General features: G+C 44.8%; 2 protein-coding genes across 2 annotated transcripts; both read right to left on the bottom strand.

Moving 5' to 3' along the window:
• Positions 1–2,871: 2,871 nt before the first annotated feature.
• LOC120639764 (AT-rich interactive domain-containing protein 2-like) lies at positions 2,872–8,680 on the bottom strand. Its single transcript, XM_039915648.1, has 2 exons — positions 7,850–8,680; positions 2,872–4,338 (listed from the first exon to the last, which is right to left on the bottom strand). The coding sequence occupies exons 1-2, from the start codon at positions 8,558–8,560 to the stop codon at positions 3,517–3,519; spliced, it is 1,533 nt and encodes a 510-aa protein (XP_039771582.1). The 5' UTR covers positions 8,561–8,680; the 3' UTR covers positions 2,872–3,516.
• Positions 8,681–14,597: 5,917 nt separating this feature from the next.
• LOC120639765 (non-functional NADPH-dependent codeinone reductase 2-like) lies at positions 14,598–17,169 on the bottom strand. Its single transcript, XM_039915649.1, has 2 exons — positions 16,307–17,169; positions 14,598–15,054 (listed from the first exon to the last, which is right to left on the bottom strand). The coding sequence occupies exons 1-2, from the start codon at positions 17,027–17,029 to the stop codon at positions 14,830–14,832; spliced, it is 948 nt and encodes a 315-aa protein (XP_039771583.1). The 5' UTR covers positions 17,030–17,169; the 3' UTR covers positions 14,598–14,829.
• Positions 17,170–21,523: the final 4,354 nt, after the last annotated feature.

The raw sequence follows: 21,523 nt of genomic DNA on the forward strand, positions 1-21,523 counted from the left end.
AACTTCAAGGAAATCGAGTTGAAAACCTCTCCCGTCTTTTTTTCTTTTTTTGATCTTGGGGAGCACCTCTCCCGAGACAATAATGGAGGGTCGGGAGCAGGAAGAAGCACCCAAATTTTTATATACCTTTTTAGGGGCGGGTGGGGGGTCAGCCACCCCTACAAATAACATTTGTAGGGGCGGCTGACCCCCTCAGCCGCCCCTGAAAATGGCTCTCATTTTCAGGGGCGGTAGAGGGGGTCAGCCGCCCCTACAGATGTTATTTTTAGGGGCGGACCATTTCTACAGTACCCTCGCTCCATTTATAGGGACGGGTGACTTTTTGGTCCGCCCCTAAAAAAATGTGGCGTTGCTACAAATCGTTTTTGTAGTAGTATACACACGGATCATGCTTTAGCCGGTTGGTTCTCCTGAGTCCCAATATCTCGTTTTCATTATGTTCTAATTTATCAGCTCTATCGCGAGCGAGATTAATTTGCATGATCCTTATTTCCTTTTTCCACTAGGTTTATATTCAGTCATCTGATGTTCTTTTTATTCGAGAAAAATTCCTCCAAATTCTGTACCTTCTTCTCAAACAAACTAGAAGTAGCGTATATTATTGTACATGTTGTTAGTAATAAAGAACATTTCCATGCGATTAACAACGCATGCGAATGTACATTATTCGCGGCATGTGGATTTGTATACTTTTTTTTTTTTGCAGAGTGCGGCTATACATCTCCTATGATGCCATTCTGTAAAGGATGGATGTGCAAGGCCGAGTGCTGGACGGAGGCAAAATTACTTGTAGCTAAAGTCATGGAACACAAGTGCATGAAAGGAGGGATCAAGGGCTGGTGCTACTGCCGTTTTTGTCGTTAACTAATTTGGATGCCATAATCGTCGTAGAAGAAGAATCAGTCGAACAATTCGTCATATTGTCTGTTAGTTTTGCTTTGCATTTATGCCTGTAGAACTGTGTGTGTACTTTGGAGTGTTAGTGACGACTATTATAGTGAACTTTTTTTATATGATTGACTAAGAGCAACTCCAGCAAACCCCTAAATAGCCTCCTATATCTCAAGTTATAGGGTTAAGCAAAAAAGATGCATTCCAGTAGACCAATTTTGGGGAGGTCTCCAAATTTCCTCTTCCAACCTCCATTCCTAGGGAGGGTCTCTAGGAGCCCTCTGTATATCATAGTGGCATGTCCGTGTAATGCTAAGGACTCAGGAGCTTCTTATGTTTAGCAGGTTATTATAAAAAGTTTGTCATAAATTTTGGCATAATTACACTACTAGAACATAGACTCGGTCCACCTTAAATATACCAATATGACTTATGAGTAGTACCGGATCTAGCTCATGGAGATGTCCATATTAGTTCCCGTTGGTATTACAACCCGGTAATACTTCCTCCACCTACACTAGTACCGGTTGGTAATACCACCAAGTACTAATGCGGACCTTTCAGAACCGGTTGGTATTAACATTCGGTACTAAAGGATCCTCCGGGTTCGTTTAAAAGGAAAATATCTCTCACACAATCACAAATGTTGTGTAGGTGAGTTGATAAAAAGGTATTGCAAGGATCCTGAGTTTGAATTCCGTCCACCGCATGGCATTGCCTCCTGCCGACTCAGAAGACGTTGCTGCAAGTGGGCCTCCAGCAGTCCGCGCCAGGCCTAAGAAAGCAAATACATGTGTTGCCTGTAATGGTCGAACTCGCTTGCATGCACAATAGGGATGGCTGCCGATGGCACGATGCGGATGGGAGAGGTGGCTCAGGTCGGCGAACAAATTTCACACATAGGGAAAGAAAGCGGGATTGAACATTTGAACGTGAGTACGGTGGGTGGGTGAGGGGAGGTGCTGTGAAAAAATAATATGTTTTGGTAGAAATATTTTCTAACTCGTGATTTTGATGGGTCTGCACCTCCATCGACCTCCCTAGATTTCAATATAGGCGTTCAATATGAGGAATTCGGTGAATCCAATCCGAATAAAAAATTCAAAAAATTTTGTTTTTTATAGTATATACTACTAGTATAGTATAGATAGATTTGAGGTTTAGGACGAAAAAATTGTTCAAAATAAAAGAGTCCTATTTGGACTATTGTCCATGGATAGAGTCCAATAATACCCAAAGATCCAAATTGACTTGAATAAGTAGTCTGAATGTCTGATACACGTCCAAAAACCATTGAGATCCAAATCATTAAATCCAATATAAACAAAACTCCATTATCCATAGGTAATTCAAATGCATTCCTACCTCCTACCTATAGCGTGGCTATACTACCCACTATGCCAACAACAGGTCTACCCACTATAGCGTGACGGAACCTTTTTTTTTCTTGCTTAACTTAAAAAAGGAACAGAATTGAATAGCCCCTTAACCTTGACCTGGGTGACCCAGCAACGGGAACACACTACACCTACACGTCAACACTTTCATTCTCGACTGTAATTGCTTGTGATAAAAAAAAAACGCACATACAAACACATACGAGTACACATACAGGATACATCCACAAACACCGGTGCAGGCGATAGACCAAGCTGAGTTTAAAGATGAAGTAGCCAATTACTTAAAGATGAAGTAGCCAATTACGATAATTTGCACAAAATACATACGCCAACACAGCAAAATATCTCCAGTCAGTCCAAATCCGTGCAAACAGTTTCGAAAAATTAGACCAAATTGTTTAGAATGACTGAACAAGGCATTCATTTTTAGACACGTTACTATTTTTAAACTGAGTAAACAAGTTATACACATTACTATTTTTAGAATGACTAAACAAGTCATCTATTGCAACAATAATAATTTACAAACTTTTTAAAGCTTATTATACGGAGAATACAATACACACATGGAGGTTCTAGATATAAACATAGATACGAATGATGAAAGATTCATGTGAATGAAAAATTACAATGATCAAATGGTTAGCCTACGATTTGTTATGTTGAAAAGGAAGACTTCACATAAGTTTCTTAATGACAAGCAGAGTCTACAACACGAACAACACCACTACATTCAGAATACTAACTACTATATACTCAGCTCCATCCCACTCTGGAGAAATACAACAACTGAACAAAGGAGCCTATTGCATGCTAGTGATAACTATACTTACTGGATACGAAGAAGCTTATGGTTCATAAGGAGGGAAACAAACTAAGAAAAGAAAAGATACACAAGATACCTTCAAGGAAGAATTGACAATAACACTGTCAAATCATTGCATTCCTCACTTCTGGATATACATCCATGTAAGTGCTCAATGACAGGATCACTTGACTTCCCTATCAGAACTTGAGTTTCAAATTCGATGTTGGATCAGGCTCCAATCCATATACTGATGTTGTAACTGTTCTAATGCTTGAAATGTAGCATCGCATGTGCACTGTCAGCAATGTAACTAAATCATTGAGAGGAACATCATGTCATCATCTGCTCAGTCTCCATCAGGAAGGAAAGTGAATTAACACCAGACCTCAACTGGCTTAAAATAAATACAATCAGCAACTAGTCATCCAGATCCATAGAGTGTGTATTTTCAATGCAGATGGTGTGCTTGGTATTGTGATACTTAGCTGCACCATGACCAAGACGATTACCCAAGAATCTAAATTCAGTCTCTTCCTCATCATCACTGTCTATGTTCTTCGGAGTTATCCTGTTTTGGTAACACCTCCTTCTAAGCAGAAAACAATTAAAATAATAGCTCACGAGTTCTTTCCTTCCCTTCAATTGGAGACGGTTCCAGAAATTCCTGCCTGAAGATTGAGCATTATGCTGTGCTACAGCCTTGAAACTTGCCTCCTCTTCATCTGTCCAAGAAAGTGCAATCTCCTCGCCCATACGATCAAATCCCCATGCATAGAAAGCTACACCAAGTTCACGTTTCAACTTAAATCTCTGTTCTGCTACATGAAATCTAACACATTCCACTGATCCTGGATGGTTGCAACCACAAACAACTTCTCTGCCTTTGCCAATAGGGACACGACAAACCAATGCTTTACTGTTTTCATTTACCGGAGGCCAAACTTTTGTTCCCAACCATTTCAGAGTTTCTGGATCATCATAATTTACAGGCACTTCACCTGTCCACTGTGGCACCTCTGCTTGATAATCAGGACCAACAGGTATTTCATTCTTCTGCTGACTTGTAAAACGCCAACCATTAGAAGAGTTATGTTGCATCATACTATCATATTTCCTTTGTCCAGTTAAGTTGTTCTCCTGTTCTATGAGCATTAAAGAACCATTCAGTAATTTTGCTTTTGTACAAGCTCCAACACTGCTAGAACTCATACAGCAATCGCAAGCCATTGGAAATACTTCCTGAGATGGAAGAAAAAGAGAGTCAGCAACAGTCAGAAAGCAATATATCAGGTTCAAGAGAAAACCATGTGTGGGCAATTAAAAAAAGAAGTATGTCAATGAAAAAATGGATTGGAAACAACCATAAATGATATATGATAAAGGGGATCTGAACCCACAGAAGGTACTAAAAAGAAGGTACTACAGAGCTTGCATGTAATTTCAGTTTCCATAATCCATATTCATTTTAATGTTTATCTACCAAGTACTATGGCACTCATGCAACACCAATCAGATCACCAAAACTTCATGCAAACAGTACAAAAAAGAGCTGAGTTCAACCAACACATATTTACCCTTTATTTTAGATTGTAACTGTTCCATGTTCTATTGTCTTTATTAAACATTGAGGAGTTAATGTTAAATTCTTAATAATGCTGGGATCAAGTAAATAGTTAATGTTGAGTACGGCCACACAAGGGATACACCATAAGTTAAAGTTCACCTAACACTCCATAAGTTAAAGTTCATGCCATACTGCTGGCAGCTGGAACATATTCATATGTACAGCTCCATAGATAAAACCTCTCCAAAATCAGTACCAAAAAATTGAAGAAAAAAAAAACTAGTTCTTTTCCATTACCAACAGCCCAACTAGCACTATCAACATGAACACAAACAAGGTGGGGAAGGTGCGATAAGAGGGTTACAGATCAAACAAAAAAAAATTAAATATGACTTAGGCTTTAAAGCAGGCTGAAAAACTGATAGCATGAAGCATTAACAAGGCTACATAAGTTTGTAATTTAAAATCAAAGAAAATTTAGATTCTTAGAAAGAAATTAAGCAAAATATCAATATATTAACCCATTCAATTTGACTCTTGCATACAAAATATTCAACTGTCTGCAAATATACAGGGTAGAGTATACATGATTGTATATGAGAGAAAATATTAAAGAGCACAAGCCACCACTTCGCCATTAACTAAACACACAAATACCCTTGGCGTTTTACTTGCAAAGTCACTTTTGGGGGGAGGATAGAATTGAATACATGAATACTTCTAAAGCAACATTCTTCATGAATGTTTGACTTGGTTTGGGGCTTGAACTCATTTAAGTACCAACAGGGCCAATGGGTTCTTCATTTCTGTTTCCAGCTATTCAAATCGTATAAAGACAATCGAGGAAGATAAAGTTCCATGGTCATGATGAACTTCTTGTTCCATTGCCAATCAGGCGACCATGCTACCATACAAAAAGAAAATGATCACTCCATATTAATATGAAATGTTGCATAAAAATGGGTTAGATTAATTATGCACTGACTGGAATATCTGTGATAGACATCGTTGAAAATACAGCCTGCTGAATGTGCTTCTAGTAGTTACTACGATGCAGAACAAATACATCATTCTGAATTTTTGTAATTTTGCAAGTAAAAGTCAGAAATCACACATAACCCTTCGAAAAAGTATACACAAACTAATTATGCTCTTTTCCAACATAAATCAACAAGCTTGAAAGGAATTTTATCTGCCCTTTCCTTGTAGCCTCCAGCATTTCAGCGTATGTGATCAACTGGTCTAATACAGTAACTTAAATCTACAATATTATTTGGTAATAGATTGGTAATAGAATCCTATATAAACTGGGTTTCTAAGTAAGTTCAATGCTTCACTCTGCTGCAGCATCCCCTATAGGCAATTGCATCCAGTTGTCACCCTGTTTACTGAATTCCCATTTCGAATTGCATTGAATTCAGGTGAGCACAAGACTACAATTGAGCTCTAGCAATAAGTATAGTAATTGCTATGCCGAGCAAGATCCACTATATACAGTAGAAAATATACATTGGTGGCCTTGACATATGTGGAACCTACAATTGTTCATCCTTGGTGCCTGGACCATTTGGGACATCACAATGATTGTGTTTTTAATTTGGCTGCCCAAGCATTAATACAGCCCTGATCCTTGCTAGTGATGAAATCTGCTTGTGAGCATGGTTGGAGTTAGGGTCTCACCGTGCTTACAGCCAGAGGGATTGGTTAGGCCTTTTGCCTCAGTGATCAAGGTCGGGTTGTCTTTGTTTTATGTGTGTGGTGGTGCTGGTGGTGTGTGTGGGGGGGGGGGGGGGGGGGGTCATCTTTGTATGACTCTTCTCCTATTCATACAATGATGCACAACTCTCTTGCGTGTTCGAGAAAAAACTACAATTCTATGCCCAAAATGAAGGCCTAGAATATTATAGCAGTAGAGAATTTTACGGAAAGGTATGTGCAACTGCAGGTTAGAAAGCATAACTGACAGGTCTCAGTTAGGGGTTTGCCACTACCTCAACAGTATAGAATACATAGTTCAGAAGAATGTACATGAATCCTCTCAGTGTAGTCTAGAAAACAATTGTTGCAGAAAAAGGGAACCTGGGAACAGGTAGTGGCATGGTATTGAGGAGTTAGCTTAACATTCATACTCACCCATTCACTACAAACCTAGGACTAATTCAGAAGGCCATCTCCCTTTAGTGAATAACAGAGCTAAAACTTTTTCCCCAAAAAGGATATGCAAAAGAGAAACCAGGAAATTCTATTCTTAGGCATGATCTTAGTTACAATCTTCAACACTATAAAAGATTTTTTTATCTTACCAATAAAGTAGAAATTATGAGTACTCCATGTTCTATGTGAGCATGAAGTGATGCCAGTTATGAATACTTTACAGAGCCATTAGTGGCAATAACCAGATAACTCAACAAAATGCTAATTCCATGACTAAATTGTAGCACCAAGCACATCAAAGGCTCTTATAAAAATCAGAATTTCAATGGATGAAATTAACCTCCTAAGCTATAATATAAACCATAGAATTGGCATATAAAAGGAGGTTCCTATTTTTCCTCTTAATACAAAGATACGCAGCTCTCCTGCGTGTTCGAGAAAAAAAAAAAGGGGGGGTTCCTATGTACACATGAATTCTGATTGCCTTCTATAAATTTATGAAATAACCAAACTCAAGAGAAGAATCCATATACACTTCTGTATCATGAACGCCTCACCATGGAGGAAAGATCAACAAGCATAAAGGAAGCAACATCTTCTAAACACAGATATGAATCATGCTAGTAAGATGAGAATTACTAATCAAGTTAATAACTTGATACAGATAACTGTGGCCCAAAATCAAAAAAAAAAAGAAGAATGAGACACCAGAGGGCTTTCTTGTGAACCAATGAGCTATTAAGGCAGTTATATTTGGTGGTTTCTTGCTATCAAACAATTTAATAACAAAACTATAAAAATGCACTGTTTCAAATCGGACACTTAATAAGTACAAAAATTGCCATACCATCAGATTGATGCACTAAGCTATTGTTCTTTAGCAGCGCTACCAATATATTTGAGGAACCATTTGAGCAATGCCAGTGGTGTTAATCCAATGCTCAATGGAGCACTTCTATTCAAATGTGATGCAGATAACATCAAACTGCAAAACATTTGGCTAACAAACTCTCTGAAGGTATTGAAAATCACCTGAAAATGTGAACCATTCAACATGCTTGCTCGGCGAACCTTCTTCCTGGTCACCACCTTCCTGACCGCCAATGCCATAGATAAGTACTCATCCGCAGACCCGGCAACCACAGTACCACCATCCCCAGCATTCTGGGCTATCTCCCTCACCCAACCCAGCATCCCAACCATGTCCCCCCTCTTCCTCTTCAACATCACATGCCGCTGGTCCCTCTTGTCGCAGCCCAAGAGCGCGTATTCTTCCTCATCCATTCCATTGGCTCCACTGAACAGCTCTTGCCTTTTCGTCCTATCGCCGACCAAGAACGGCCCGTGCGCCTCCTCGAGCCTCTGGATCCAGCGGTCCAGGGCGCCGAGATACTTCGCGTAGAGCAGCTTGACGACCGCTGCGAGGGTGGCGTCGACGCCGGCGGACTCTGCGGCGGCGGCCCAGCCACCGGGAGAGGAGGTCACGCTGGCGTATCCCCCCGCGGCTCGGACGGAAAGGAAGAGCCGGAGGAGGTCGACACAGCGGCCATCGCCGAGCGCCGCCGGTATAGGCTGCGCCTCGCGCCCGCCAAGGTAGACGTCGCGCAGGAACGCGGCGAGGACAGCGTCGAACGCCTCCGAGGGGTCGGATGCCGCGGCAGCATCGGGGATCCGGAGCTCGGCGCAGAAGCCGAGCGATTGCAGCTTGCTGAGGATGGCGAGGACGGCGGCGACGGAGCCCATGGACCGGAGACCGGCGGCGAGGTCACGACAGTTGGCCGCGGCGGCGCATCTTCTCCCCCCTTTTTTTTCCCTGTTGGTTGCTAACCTTTTTTTTTCACTTGTTGGGCTAGGGCGAGTGTGGATTGAAATGAACGTTAAGTGTGGATTTGGGTTTATCTTTTTATAGTTTGGTATTTTCCAATAAAATTTGGATGTTGATCTTGCCCATCACTTAGGATATTGAGGATTTTATGGACATCTTGGTTGGCTGAGTAGTAGATGGGTAATTTAATAAAAATATCTTCCATCATAATGTCTATATTTTATCATTACACCTCTGTTATTTTTTAAAAAAAGATAGCAAGAGCACTACTCTGTCATATATAATATAAAAAGAAGAAGCAAGCACCGAAGCGTACACCACCACACAAACAAACGCACACCACACACACTACACCACCACCACCACCAGGGAGAGGAGTTGAAAGCATGCCGTCGAAAACTGCGCCGTTGTCACCAACATTGTGCCACACCAAAGCCGCAGTCCGCTGCAAGCCCGAGCAGCTACCCGGACTCCTCCACAACGCGACTATCACCCTCAAGCCGCACGGACACAATCGTCCCTCTGCTCCAATGGTACATCAACAAAACACTCTCGTCGCAGCGTCAATGAACATCACTGATCTTGGCCACTCTGCATGGGGACCTCGCCTCTCCCAAGTACTCTCAATTTTTCCTCGTTATTCAAATAGGCAAACTTCACAAAATTTTAGAGCAACCCAATTCCAGAGTTGATAGAGTCATAATTTATTTTCATGGAGCATCTTATTTGTAATTTCAGAACCCGAAACCAACCTAAACATAGATGAAGCGTCCCCTCATAAGAGAAGACTTAAAAGTGATACAATATCAGTCTCAGGAGGCTGATAACACTTTTATTACATCACCGTACAACTATACGCGGAAGTGGGCAGTGAAACGCCACTATCGCGAGGATAACCACTAACACCCACACAACGATATTAACTACGAAGAGGGGGTCATCAGAGTCTTGCGCCATGCGAAAACTCCTGCGGGTGACCCTAATCCACAGCCAAGGTTGGGTGCAGGACGGAACCTCTACTCGACGTCTTCGGGAACGAAGTCTGGATCTTCCTCTATAAAAATTAAGAATTGGGTGAGTACAAACGTACTCAGCAAGTCCAACCACACCCACGGAGGGGGTATAAACAGTATATAATGCATCGGTTACATCAAGGATAAGGCTGGGGTTTAACTTGCGGAAAGCAATCTTTTATGCATGGGTTCATTTGAAAGAATGGATTTTCAATGCAAGTTTTTTTTACTGAGTAAAAAGTAATGTTGGCCCACATAGGTCCCAATTTTTAAGCTGCTACCGGACTCCTCATCCGCCGTAGCACACGGCACAACTGCCGGACACATTCCCAAAACAACTCACGCCAACCCATCCGAAAATAAACACTAGTTATGTGACCACACCGTAACTCGCCCAGTACTGTGGGCACGGCTATTCGAATAGGTTTTAACTCTGCAGAGGTGTGCAACTTTACCCACAAGCGGGGTACCACAACTCGATCACCGTAGTGTCGGTGCAGATCCCAACAAAGCCATTACCCACCTTAGCTAAACCTGACTAGTCATCACGGGATCCACCAAGGGGTCATTGACCTATCACAGAGTTTTTAACCGGGGCATAAGTCACACAGAGCTAATCCCTTCTCCTTGATCACCCGTTGCTCTCAGCTCTCCTGATGGCTATCAGACTAACTAGTGTAGTTTATGCTAAGCCATTGCCCATTCAACGGTCGAGTGGTTTGCACGATAATAGAGTTAGTTGAGATGACATACCAATTCGGTCCTTAGTTGTGACAAGATGGATATCTCCCTTCCTTGCTTAACCACACAGGTACAAGCACACCAATCGGCAAATCACACAGAAATGCCATACATCCTGTTTAAACTCATCTTTCAAAATTCCACATTTCTCCCTTCCCACATACGCACACATTTTCTTTATAAAACAAGTTGTATTGTGTATAAGGTCCTAAGCGTTCTAGCAGTGATTAACGTCCAAACAAAACACATTCAGACATTAATCTAGGTGGTCAAGGAATGGTTATAACAAATCAAGGGGTGGTTATCCAACCATGTTTTCACCAAGCAAAACATATGCAATTTTATAAAATAGGCCAATAGGTTGTGTTTATAAAAACTAGGACAGAAGCATGCATCAAAGGATGGGATTGAACTTGCCGTCTTCGAAGCCTTCCGGGAAGTCCTGCTCGAGGTACTGTCCTTCGGGTTCGGGGTCGCGGAACTGATCCTCGTTCGCTTGTTCACAGTACTGCTCGTCGACGGGTTCTCCCTCGTTCACACCGTGATTTACGACGCGTACAAACAAACGCACAATCAAGAAAAAAGAAATAAAAATTTTATCATTGAGCTCGAATCGGAAACAATTAAGATATGGAGATAGGAGTAATATTTTTAGGCGGTTTCCTAATGGCATGGCCAAAACTATGTTAGGATTGGCATGGTAAAATTTCAGGTCGATCGGAGATTGTTTGGCGCATGAAATGACATGTTATATAAAGATTTAGGGGTTAAATAAGGGGTCAGGGACCTGTTTGTAATTATTCTTGAGAAGGCAAGGGCTTGTTTGGTATTTTAGAATTTATCCGGGTCATTTTGAAAAAGGTCAGGGGTTTATTTAGAGATATGTTTATATGAGGGAAGGATTTATTTTGAAATATAAAAAAGGAAGGGTTTAATTTGCAAAAAGGTTAAAAGGTGGGAGGGCTCTTAAACAAATAGAAGAGAGGGGAGGGGGTTTTGGGCATATTTGCCCTTTTCATCTTCCTCCCGACCGGGAAACAGGGGAGGGGCATGAGGGGCGGCGGCGGCCCCGGCCGGCGGCCCTGGGGCCTCGGCGGCGACCGGGTAGGAGGGGAAAAGGGCCGCGTTGGTGGCGGTCCGGCGAGCTCGGCGGGGCGCCTTAATGGCGTTTGGCCGCTACTGCGGTGTCGTGGAGCGGCGGCGCGGGCGGCGAAGCGGCCACAGGATGACGCGACAGCTCAGGCAGGCGGCGCTATGCAGCTTGACGGTGGAGGGCGCGGCGAGCAGTGCCGCGCGTGTCGCGCGTGGGCGTGCACAGGGGCGGTCGGCGGCGAGGGCGGGGCGCGCACGCGGCTCGGCTCGCTGGCGGACGCAGAAGCCCGGGTGCCGAGGCAGGCGGGCAAGACAGCGGCTCAGCGAGGCGGGGCGCGCACGGGGCGGCCGGCGTCGCGCTGCGAGCAGCGAGCAGCACGGCGGGCGGCGCGGCCGCGTGGTTCACGCGTGATCGGGAGCCAGCGCGTGCGCGTGCCGCGCGTGGGGTCGGCCGGGAGCAGGGGCGTGCGCGCGCGCGTGCGCGTGGCGAGCGGCGTGGCTCGGAGAGCCGGTGGCCGGACGGCGCGGGCCGAGCGGCGCTCGGGAGCAGAGAAAGGAGAGAGGAGAAGGGAGGAGGAGGGAAAGAGAAAAAGGAAAGGGGAGGGAAAAAGAAAAGAGAGAGAGAAAAAGAAAGAGAAAAAAAGAGGGAAGGAGATCGCGGTGGGCGGTCGCGCGCGGGCGACAGGCCGCCGAGCGGCGCGGGATGGGACGCCGACGAGGAAAAAGGGAGATGGGTACGGTCGGCGGAAAAAGAGAAGAAAAGATGGAACGACGCTTGAAATCGGGTGTCAGGACGGCGAAAATTTTCTGGTTAGGGTTAAATGAGCTCAATGATGAAAATGTTTTGAAAAGAAATATTTTAACGCGTGATTTAATTTGGTGGATTTTTGGGATGTCACAATAGAGTACGGATAAAATTAATCCCGCACTACCATTAATTACAAAAAATAAGATTTGTGTATGTTCTTCCACCTCTCTCCTCCACTCTTACCTTTTTCCCAACCCTATCTCCGCCCGCCTGACCCACCCCTTCCAAATCCCGCTCGTGCAGGTAGAGGTGGTAATGGGCTATGGTCCTAGTGGAGTCTTCACGATCTAAGTTGGCTCTTATATATTTTTAGCTCAAAATTATAAGATTAGAGCTCGACTTTTTTTAGGACCCGACCCTTAGTGGAGTCTTCACGATCTAAGTTGGCTCTTATATATTTTTAGCTCAAAATTGTATAAGATTAAAGCCCGACTCTTTTAGTGTCCGATTTTTAAATAATCGAGATCAAATTTTAAGGCTCTTTGCCACCCCTGCAGACACGCACCACCATCCTTGGCGCACCCTACTCGCCGGTGCCACCCCCACCCTGCTCAACGACATGACCCGAGCCCACCCTTCCTCCTTGCAGATTGCTAATCCTGCCATCCTTAGGCCTTGTTTATTTTTCAAGACTTTTCTTTAGTCCCTGTCACATCAAAAGGAATCTTACTATTTTGAAGTATTAAATAAATTCTATTTATAAATTTTTTTGACAGCTGAGTGCTAATTCGCGAGATGAATCTAATGAACCTAATTAATCCATAATTTCCTACAGTGATGCTACAGTAACCATCCGCTAATCATGGATTAATATACTTCATTAGATTCGTCTCGCAGTTTAGCCCCAGATTTCTACAGTTAGTTTTATAATTAACCTTTATTTAATACTTTTAAATACTAAGATTATCTTTGATGTGACATAGACTAAAATTTAACCTCTCGAACCAAACAACCCCTTACCCTGCCCGTAGGCCGCCGTCGCCATCTAATATGCTCGCCAAGCCATCAATGCCCCTGCCCGTTCCACTGCTAGGACCTCCACCCTAGGTCATCCTCGCGCTATATATGTACACATGCATTGCCCTCCCATTAATCAATCTACTACCAATTTCCTATTAGAGAATCAACTACCATAAAACGTACAAGCAACACAGCCAGCAGGCTGGTGCACCATGGCCCAAAGGCTTGCCCAATAACATTTGCTAATACGCCCCCCCAGTCTAATCATCAGCCACCACATACGTTCAGACTGGACCTGAACTCTGTGAAGAGCGAAGAGAAGTCCCTTGGTGAAGATGTCCATGTACTGTGATGAAGTGGCACATGGAGGACACAAAAGATCACCAACAGCCACTCGCTCCCGAACAAAGTGTATATCAATCTCGATGTGCCTGGTACGCTGATGCTGAACCGGATTGGAGGACGACACTAATATTATCACAAGCGTGCGACGAAGAGGAGTGTGAAGCTCCTGCAAGAGCTGGCGCAACCATGTAGCCTCCGCGACTCCATTGGCCACTGCGCGATACTCGGCTTCAGCACTTGACCGAGAGACAGTATTCTGACGCTTCGAGGATTAGGAGATGAGGTTGTCACCAAGAGACACAACATAGCCCGAGGTAGACTTGCGCGTATCCAGAAAACTAGGCCAATCAGCATCAGTATACACCACAAGATGATGTAGATGGTCGCAGCAGAAGACCCAGGTGAAGTGTGCCTTGAATGTAGCGCAGAATGTGCTTGAGCGCAGCTAGGTGAGGCATTTGAGGATCATGAGTGTGCAGACATACTTGCTGAACTGCATATGCATTGTCAGGGTGAGTGAAGGTTAAATATTGTAGGGCGCCAGCAAGATCGCAAAACTCTGTAGCATCAGCAACAGGCGCACCATCTGCAGCAGCAATCTTCGGGTTGGTATCGAAGCCAGAAGTCTTGAGTTTGAATCCTGGTTAGCACAATTAAATGAAAAATTGTTGCTCGTTCCTATTCCACGCCTGAGTCCGGAGAGAGCCTCTACGTGAGGGGGAGTGTTGGAATATAAGTGAATTGCCCATCTCTTCCCTTCTGTTTAAGTTTTTGTGTTGAATTGATTGATAAATGTAACTCAATAGGCTATTAAAGCCAGAGGTCTCGAGTTCAAATCTTGGTTAGCGTAATTAAATAAAATAATTATTGCTCGCTCCTATTTCGCGTCTGAGGCCTGAGGGAGCTTCCACATGATGGGGAGAGTTGGAATATAAGTGAATTGTCCACTTTCTCATTAGCTTAAGCTTTTTGATTGAATTGATTGGTGCATTCAACTCAATAGGAACTTCCTATGCATGGTTTGAACTTCCGACAAAGTATGTTCTTAACGAAATACAGAGGTGAACTTATGAAGAGAAACAACACAAAAATATAGATCGGGACAAAATAAGCTGTAGGTCAATAAAAGCTTAAATAAAACCAATAAGCACAAGAGACAACATATTCGTTTCCGAAGTTCACTTTTACTAAGGAAGCTAGGGGATTTCTTATCTGGGAACATGACTTCTCATATCTCTCCATCCCACAGCTCCTCCAGAGACTTGTATTGCCCGTCTGGTGACAAAAAGAATTCCCCACGGCATGCTCTCCGCTGTGGAATTTGCGTGATCAGCTCCTTGTCGTCCTCGCTCAACTCCCAGTCGAAAAGCTCCATGTTCTGCTTTAGTCTCTCCATGTTGAAGCTCCTCACCACGAAGGACAACCCCTGTTCGTGCAGCCACCTCAGCGCCACCTAGAAATATATATGAAAATGCATGATGTTTGGTGCATATTTATGTTACAAACATGCTGCTTTAACTTTTTTGCAAAAAAAAAAGAAAAGAAAATTTTTATAGTCCAAAGGACCTACTTCTAGTTCTTTTAACTTTAGATAAACATAGGAGTAAGCAGGACTAAGGAGAAAGCCCACAACCTAAAAGTTTTCCAATGTTATGTTAGATAGATTTAGGATCCAATTTACAAAAATGATTAGGTAGGATAATTCATTATGTCAAGACCTAAGAGCATCTCCAACTGATTAGGTAAATTGAGTTGGTTCTGTAAAAATAGAAAAATTGGACTTAAATGCAGATCCAACGACTTCTCCAAACTACTCGGCTCTGTATCTGCCTAGCAATTCAGCCGGCTAGCTTTCTTTCGCGAGGCAGTTTGGCTTGACATTCGTCCCGTTCCTCCCCTCCGCCCCGTCCGTCTCCTTCGCATCCTCTCGCCATGCCGTGCCACCCCCTCCGTTGCCCCCTCCGCCGTGCCGCCCCCTCCCGCTGCGCCGCCTGCTCCCGCCGGCGCACCGCCTCTCAGCCGCCCCTTCGGCGCGCCACCCCCTCCTGCCATGCCGCGCAACATTATGCCCCGACCCACCGGCGTGCGCCCCCGCCTGTGCTACTCCTGCTAACTGGGGAAGAAGATGACCACGATCTGGTGCTCCAATGGTGGATTTAACTCCGGAAGAGCTCAAATGGATTGGTGGTGATCTTATGATGTGGTGTATGCGAGGAATCGAGTAGAGGATAATCAACTACGACGGATTTTAGTGGCAAAGAGAGCTCGGCTCGGAGGGGATGAACTCGTGAGCACAGACGGCCGCAGAGGCAATCTGAAAAGAATTTGGCTAGTTTATTGATTTACTCAACCATTTAGCTAGCTTTTTATTTTTTATCTAGTGTTTTACCTAGTCACTTAGTTAGGACTTTTAGCTAATCTTTTGAAGATGCCCTCATTGGGTACCTATACTAGGTTTCTTTCACTTATGAACTAACTCTGCAACTCATTTCAAACATTGAAGTAAATTCAAGGGTTTTCTTTTACACCGGATGCTAATCAATTGTAGAGAATGTCTAAATTTCTGGGCAACTGCAGTTCTAATTCGAGTACACCTACCTGCTAATGTTCCAGAACTATATCGCCACAAGTAGCTGGGGGAAAAAAAAGGAAAATTAGCAAAACGAACCAATATAATGTGATCTTTTTTCCCCTTTCGTGTTTACCTGAGCAACCGTCTTGCCTCTCCTGGCGGCGACATCGCGCAGGGCGCCGCTCTCCATGACGGCGTTGGATCCCCAGGCCGCGCCGAACGCGCCGAGCGGCGAGAAGGCTGTGACGACGACGCCGTTCCTGGCGCAGACCTCCCTTAGCTTCTCCTGGCGCCAGGCGACGTTCAACTCCACCTGGTTCACGGCCGGCGGCACGGCGGCGAAGGAGAGCAGCCTGCACATCTTTTCGGACGAGAAGTTGCTGACGCCGACGGACCTCGCGAGGCCCAGGCGGTGGCACTCCTCCATGGCGCGCCAGACGCCCTCCATGTCGAAGGGCACGAGCTTCCTGTTCTCGCCGGCGGCGACGGGCCAGTGGATGAGGAAGAGGTCGAGGTAGCCGAGGCCGAGGCGGGCCAGCGACTCGCGGAGCGCGGGAAGCACGCGGTCCGGGTGCGCGTCGGCTACGCCGAGCTTGGACGTGACGAAGAGGTCCCCTCGCGAGGCGACGGCCCCGGCAACGACGGCGTCGGCCACGGCGGCGCCGACCGCGCCCTCCGTGCCGTAGAGCGAGGCCGTGTCGATGTGGCGGTAGCCGAGGCGGACGGCGTCGACGATGATGGCCGACAGGTCCGCCGGCGTGCTGTTGGAGCCGGTCCCGAAGCCCAGCACGGGCATCGCGTGGCCCGTGTTGAGCGTGACGAAGGGGATAGTAGTGGTCGCCGACGCGCCGGCCATCGGGTTCTGCTCGGGCAGTTGCTTGGGCGATGGGAGGACGGGCTGGGTGTGTTTTGGATTCTTGCGTCCTGTTCTGGTGGGTTAGCAAGAGTTGGGCAAGGTGAAGAAGCTAGATTCCTTTGTTTGATTGATTGAGTGTTTGTTTGAGAGAAACTTGTGGATCCATCTATCTGTAAGATCCATCCATCTATCCTAGGATACGCATTGCTTGGGAGAGAAGATGCTGATTGGGTTAGTTGACTGAATCAAAGACAAATGGGTTAGTTGACTTTTAAACAATGCCAAGTCAAAGGTGGTTTAGATGGGTTGTAAACCAATCGCACGGCCAAGTACAAATTCGAATGTGGGCTGGCGGCACAGTCGATACCTCTCGGCGGCCTGGAGGTGGTTGGGCCTCCCTGGACGCTCAGATCTGAGCCAACATCGACCAGATTATTTATTGCAGATCCCTAGCCGCATGGCATTTACTACCTTGTTGAACAGAACAAATTTCTAAAACCATTGAATTTGATTTTTTTTTTGATAAATCGGGTTGATATTTCATTGTAATTTTTTATGATTACATCTCAAAACTTACAAAGGTACCCTTGAAACAAAGAGAACATATATCCTAGTCCTTGTAAGCTCCCGGTCTTCTTTTGAGAAATTGGATTGATATTTATTTTGTAATTTTAGGTGATTACATCTCAAAACTTACAAAGATACCCTTGAAACAAAGAGAACATACATCTTAGTCCTTGTAAGCTCCCAGTCTTCCTCCCAATCGACGGTCAGAGAACGCATCTTGAAGCCGACTTCCTCTCCGGTGAAGGAACATAGCTTTTAATCGTCGTCCAATGTGCGTTGTTGACGCTGAACAAAACGGCTGAAGAAGTTGGCCATAAACCAGTGAATCGCCAGACATTGAAGATTCTATCGCCTCAAGTACCAAGAACCACAAATTGTCGAACAACGAAGAACCCCAAAGTGGAATTGGCCGCCAAAACTAGTGGGATCAGAGAACCAATCTGATTTCATTTCATCTTTGTAAGCAAAACTCTCAAGACTAACATCGAGTAAACAAGCTTCATCGGCGAAGACATAGGAGGGACAAAAGCATCCATGCCTGGCACCACGGTAGGTCACGCTGGGCACCACCACCATAAACCTGCTGGGCAAGCACCCAAGCCAGGCAGCATAGGCAGCCACACCGGGCATAGTGGCCCCAAACTTGCTGGCCTCAACCTTCGCCATCATCGGTGACAGGGCAAACAGAACGAGTCGAGGATGGCCGGAAGCGAGGGCAAGCAGAGGATTTATTTTATTTCAACCCATCTTAGCTCCCATGTCACCGGCACCGAGAATGGCGAGGACGACGACGAGAACGACAACTGCGCCTCCAGCAGCCGGAGCAAGGACTTCATAGATGTACTGGGCTACTGGCTATACTACTATAGAACTATACTAAGGACTAGCGGGTGGCTCCATTCCTTTCCAGTCACCAGCGAAGAACGCAGAGGAGGGAGCCGGTAGAGCTAGATCTGGGAGAGTGGGAGGTTGCGGAGGGACCAGTGGGGGTGGGGGATGAGACGACTCCTCGAGAGTTCTGGGTGCAGTAACTATTGAATTTGATGGGTTCATGAGTCACTATACCACAACTACAATATAGCGTCAGACATCTGTCGTTATAAATAGAAAATTACCGATAAACTGTCAGTCGGTATAGTTTTTTTGTCGAACCATTGGTCGGTATTGCCCATTTTAACGAGCGAAGATCTGTCGGTATATCAATTTAGCTTTAGTGACCAACCATCGGTCGGCAAATCAGAATATATATGAGAAACCACCGGTCGGCATAAAAATACCACCCTTCTGCGCGCTCAACCAAATTTCCAGCGGCACGCTCAATTTGCAAGAGGCCCACTGGTCAGTCTATCGTGAAACCCTAACCTTCTCTATTTCCCGCCGGCCGCCGCCACCCAGTTCTAGTTTTCCCCAAATCGCGCGCCTGCCCGCCTCCCCGAAATCCAATCCCACATCCCCAAATCCAATCGCGCATGGCACCAGATCGAGCAGAGCCATCCCACGCGCCTCTCCCAAATCTAGCTCGCAGCTCCCAAATCCCGTCCTCCTGCAGCCGCCTCAACGCACCGTCGCCGCTCACCCCACCGCCGCCGCCATCCCACGCATCCCCGGCCCAGCCCGCGCGCAGCACCCTAGCTATCTGCTGCAGGGGGGGCGACGCACGCGGGGCGGTGCTGCAGGCAGGGGGGCCGCGACCCCCCTCCTCCGGCGCGCCGAGGGTCCTGTGGCCCTCGCGGCCGCGACCCCTACTCGGCACTCGCCCAGAGCAAGGGTGTGTTGTGGCCCCTGCGTGCGCAGCGGTGCAGGCCAGCGAGGCCGCCGGGGCAGTTTGCGCTGATTTCCCTGCGTCTAGGGCCAAGAAGACCAAGTGCATCCGATCCTTAGCCTGTTGACCTCCTCTCGTGACGCACAACAAGGCCAGCAACAATTCAAGGTCTGTACATGAATCATTTACATCTTTATTTTTCTGTGTGGTTTTCTAAACCTTGTTGCTGGAATTAATATTCTTATTGGTGCAGGCAGCAAGCATCTTGGTCAATCACGAGGCTGCATTTGGAACTCTGAGCACATCTTCAATATTGACAACAGCCGGCCACCTAGTCGAGAAGTATTCAGGTGAAGGAGCTTTTGTAGTGGTATGTTTCGATCTGTTTTTCTAGTTCCTATGCCTTACTGTCCGCCGCCTTATTTTGATGTTGATATGTTGTGGTTGTACTCTCTATGAAAAGATATACTCTACAATCAGCTTGATCTCGTCATGGATAAAACATGGATTAACAGTGACTCTAGGTACAACCTATTTATTTTACAAATTCAAGTGTTGTGTAGTTAACATGACATTTAAACAAAAGAATTACATGTAGGCACACCAAGGCATATTTGCAAAGCGTGAACAATTTTCTAGCTTTTGCATTTAAAAATTCAGCAGTAGGCAGCAAGATATTATGCCCTTGTAGAAAGTGTGTGAACTCATTTTGGAGAGAGGCAAATGATGTACGTGAGCACTTGATATGTGATGGTTTTCTAGAGGGGTATACAATATGGAATTTACATGGAGAACCTACCCCTTCCGTGAATCATGGGAATTTTGATGATGCTGAGCTTATGGAGGACTGTAATGAGGATGATGACATATCTGGTATGCTTAGAGACTTAGCTGCTGGTTTAGATGATAGATGAGATTTTGAGGACAACAGTTCTATTTTGGAACCTTGTGTTGAGCTACTTGCCATTCAAAAGTTGGTAGATGAGAATAGCAAAGAGTTGTACCCTAATTGCAAGAAATATACACAACTTCGTTTCCTCGTTAGACTTTTGCACCTCAAACTCCTTGGAGGATGGACTGATAGATCTTTTAATCTACTATTAGATCTACTTAATGATGCACTTCCTGAGGGTTCATCACTACCTAGAAATTTTCATGAAGCTAAGAAATTGGTTAAATCTATAGGAATTGGGTATATTAGTATTCATGCTTGTGAAAATGATTGCATTCTCTATTGGAAGGATAATTCAGATTTGAATACATGCCCAAAGTGTAAGGTTTCACAGTGGAAATCAGTAAGGAAGAGTCTAGATGGCAGACATACATATAAGGTGCCTCGAAAGGTTCTTCGTTGAAGGTTACACTATACCACACCTAAACTTTTTGTTGTTTATGTCTTTTGCATCAATGGTGATTGGCCAAGTTTCTAACTAATGATGTGTATCTTAGTTGTAGGTTACCAAGGCATCAAAATCCTCCTTGGGTACTGTAGGTATTTAGTCTGAATTTTACTTTCAACAAATAACATGGAGCAATCTGCGCTGAATCTCTTCTTGTGACATGTGAATTCATAAATTTTGAAAGCAAGTGATCTGCATAGAGTAATCTGCATGGCAATTAGCTTATCTTTGTCAAAATAGTATGAGAATTCTGCAAACATAGTTATGTGCTGCTCTAATGACTAAGCATATAACAAGCTTGTGTAGTGTGTACATAAGGAACTATACTAGTATGCTTAGTTTGGTTTTGCTCACAATGTTAAACAATTAAGATCACTTGGTCCTCTGATATCCACTAATATAACAGTAACTACATTTCGAATGGTTGTATGTCATTTCTTTTTTTCATACTTTGCTGAAAACTGCTACTGATTACATGCTATACTCACTTTCAGTCAGTGCTGAAAGAAATGCTAAGAACTAGGAAGGATACTTGAAGCTGTTTACAAGTTCGAAGATCACATCAAGATTTTGTGTTTATTTTGTTTTGGAGCTCCTGCAGATGAATATTTTGCACAAGCTTAATGGCTGTAGTGAAGTGTGATAGTTTGACCTGTAATGGTAGATGTGGAAATGCTAATGGCTTACTCATATGCAAACTTGATGGATGTTTCTGCTCATAGATGCAGACCTGATGCCTATGAGCTAGCTAGCTTTGCATGGCTG

Source organism: Panicum virgatum, chromosome 7K, assembly GCF_016808335.1.
Source record: "Panicum virgatum strain AP13 chromosome 7K, P.virgatum_v5, whole genome shotgun sequence".
In the NCBI taxonomy this organism is placed as follows: domain Eukaryota; kingdom Viridiplantae; phylum Streptophyta; class Magnoliopsida; order Poales; family Poaceae; genus Panicum; species Panicum virgatum.